The 2911-nt window shown below is 46.9% G+C and overlaps 1 protein-coding gene across 2 annotated transcripts in view; it reads left to right on the top strand.

Annotated features, from left to right (window-relative positions):
• Positions 1 to 1126, top strand: part of Mmp19 (matrix metallopeptidase 19) — an 8314-nt gene extending 7188 nt beyond the window's left edge. For both annotated transcript variants that reach the window (XM_013019651.1, XM_013019643.1), the window contains exon 9: positions 177 to 1126. In XM_013019651.1, coding sequence (XP_012875105.1) covers positions 177 to 611 — 435 coding nt within the window. In that variant the 3' untranslated portion in view covers positions 612 to 1126. The remainder of the gene's footprint in view (positions 1 to 176) is intronic.
• The last annotated feature ends 1785 nt before the right edge of the window (positions 1127 to 2911 follow it).

The following is a 2911-nucleotide window of genomic DNA, read 5'->3' as shown; positions in this document are numbered from 1 at the left end:
TGGTTTTCTGGTGGTTTATTGGAGATAGGAGTCTCATGGTCTTTCCTGCCCTGGCTGGCTTTGAACCGTGATCCTCAGATCTCAGCCTCCTGAGTAGCTAGGATTACAGGTGTGAGCCACCAGCGCCCGGCTACATATCTAAGTTCTTTCATTCTCTTCTTCTTCCCATCTACTAGGGCTCAGGGTACTGGCAGTGGGATGAGCTGGCACAAACTGACTTCAGCCGCTACCCCAAACCAATCAAGGAGTTGTTTACTGGAGTGCCAGACCAGCCCTCTGCTGCTATGAGCTGGCGGGATGGTCGAGTCTACTTCTTCAAGGGCAAAGAGTACTGGCGCCTCAATCGGCAGCTTCGAGTGGAGAAAGGCTACCCCCAAAATATCGCCCGCAACTGGATGCATTGTCGTCCCCAGACTCCAGTCACTAACCCATCATTTGGGGCCACCACTTCTTCAACCACAGACACAACCTTGGAGAGCACTCCTTCAGCCATGGCCCCTACTTTGAACCAAGAGCACTCACCCACAGACTCAATCGTGGACACGATCCTTTCAGCTACAGACTCTACCAGCCTTTCATTCCCTGCTAATGTCACCCGTCAAGAGACCTAAGGCCTAATCAAATGTCTCTTCATGAGAAACACGCAGGTGTTACAGAACAAGCATGAACCATGGACCTCATGCCTTTGGCTACCATTTTTCCAGGCTCTTTCCCTCCTGGGAGGTGCCCCCTTACTTCTAATTAAGTCCTCAACTCCATCCATTTCCTCCTCATCGCAAATAGCACTTCCAATTGTCATCTGTGGAAGGACAATGGTGAGGGGGAGTGGCAATGAAACTCTTAGCTTACTGAGGACAACAGCTGGGAGGCTGTCTATCTGAGTCATGTTCTCCCTGGGTAAAATTAATGGCTAGTAAAAATAAGCAAGGGCTTTGGAATCCTCGAGAATCAATCACATTTACTTGCTTGTGACTTTGGGCAATCTAATTATCCTTGTTGAACCTTGGAATTCCCCATTTGCAAAATAAGGTTAATTTCAATCCTGTAGGATTGTTACATTAAATGAGATATTTATGTATGAAGTGCCAAGCAGTTTGGCATATTTAATAAAGGCTAACCTTGTGGGGTTTTTTGGTTTTTGTTTTGGTCGTGGGGCCTGAACTCTGGACCTGGGCGCTGTCCCTCAGCTCTTTAGCTCAAGGCTAGTGCTCTACCGCTTGAGCTGCAGCACCACTTCTGGCTTTTTTCTGCTTATGTGGTGCTGAGGAATAGAATCCAGGGCCTTATGCGTGCAAAGCAAGCACTCTACCACTGAGCCAATTTCCCAGCCCTCTTGTGTTCTTTTTATTTGATTTTTTTGTGTGTGTGCTAGTACTGGGGCTTAGATTCAAGGCCTGGGATTTTTGCTGGTTAATTAGAGATAAGATACTCACAGATTGTCTGCCCAGGCTGTCTTTGAACTGTTACCCTCAGATTTCAGCCTCCTAAGTAGCTAGAATTATAGGCATGAGCCACCTGTGCCTGGTTTGACCTTGTGTTAAGAGGACCAAACAGCTCTTTCTCTAGCTGTCAGAGTGTTCAGCTCCTCATTGGTCTAGTTGGGTACCTCCGTCATATTCTCAGAGACATATTGTTCATAAGGCTACCTCTTTTCCCCTCCTCCAGTTCTGAAAAGAATTTTTTTGGGGGGAGAGGGGTCGTGGGGCTTGAACTCTGGGCCTGGGTGCCATCCCTGAACTCTTCAGCTCAAGGCGAGTATTCTACCATTTGAGCCACAGAGTTACTTCCAGTTTTCTGGTGGTTAACTGGAGATAAGAGTCTCATAGACATTCCTGCCCAGACTGGCTTTGAACCGTTATCCTCAGATCTTAGCCTCCTGAGTAGCTGGGATTACAAGCATGAGCCACTGGTGCCCAGCTTACCCTGAGCTTCTTTTGCTCAAGGCTAATGCTCTACCACTTGAGCCTGAGCTCCACTTATGACTCTGTGTGTGTGTGTGTGTGTGTGTGTAACTGGAGATAAGAGTCTCATGGGCTTTTCTGCCCTGGCTAGATTTGAACCTCCGTACTCAGATCTCAGTCTCCTGAATAGTAAGGATTATAGGCTTGAGTCACCAGAGCCTGGCTACCCCTTTGTTTTGGAGGGCAGAAAAAGAAGAGAGCAGCAACAGTAAAAATCAGTCTCCCTGGCTGAGTCTTCAGTGCCATTTTATTCACATGATCCCATGTTCTTCCTCCCTCCTGTCATAACTTTGCTCTCCAGGGAGGGATTTGTCTTCGTGCTGTCTGGGAAACCAGGGAACAGACCTTGGGCAGGAAAGTCAGAGTAGAGAAGAGTTAGGATGAATTAGTGGCTAGAACAAAATTTAGGTTAAGGAGGAAACTAGTATGACCCACAGTGAGAGGTGGAGAAGGCATTTGTTTCCCATGCAGTCTTAAAGATCAGGCACCTTTGGGAAAAAAGGCAAGACTCTAGCATTTGGGCCAATGCTCTCTTCTTGGAGTGAGAAGACAGCTTTTGGAGAGGTGGGTACTGAGGCAGGTGCTATAATTTTCTCCCAATGAGAGAGAAGGGGCATGGGGCACCATGGATAGTGCTTGTCACTGAGGTAGGAGAAGGCAAAGAAAGAAAAACCAACCAGAAACCCAATTATTCCCTAATAAGGGACCACCTGGAGTTTTTCTGGGCCATTCTCCTCATTAGAAGGCTATTAACTACTTTAAGAACCCCCATATTTTTATAGGTCCTAAAAAAGCAAAACAACATGTCCCTTAGCTGGGCACAAATGAGTTGCCGGTAATCCTAGCTACTCAGGAGGGTAAGATCCGAGGATCTCAGTTTGAAGCCAGCCTTGGTGGGAAACTCCATGAAACTCTTATTTCCCATAAACCACAAAAAAAAAAAAAAAAAG

Source organism: Dipodomys ordii, unplaced genomic scaffold, assembly GCF_000151885.1.
Source record: "Dipodomys ordii isolate 6190 unplaced genomic scaffold, Dord_2.0 Scaffold3, whole genome shotgun sequence".
NCBI lineage: Eukaryota > Metazoa > Chordata > Mammalia > Rodentia > Heteromyidae > Dipodomys > Dipodomys ordii.
Note: the sequence above shows the minus strand (reverse complement) of the source record. Positions and strands in the feature narration are given on the sequence as shown.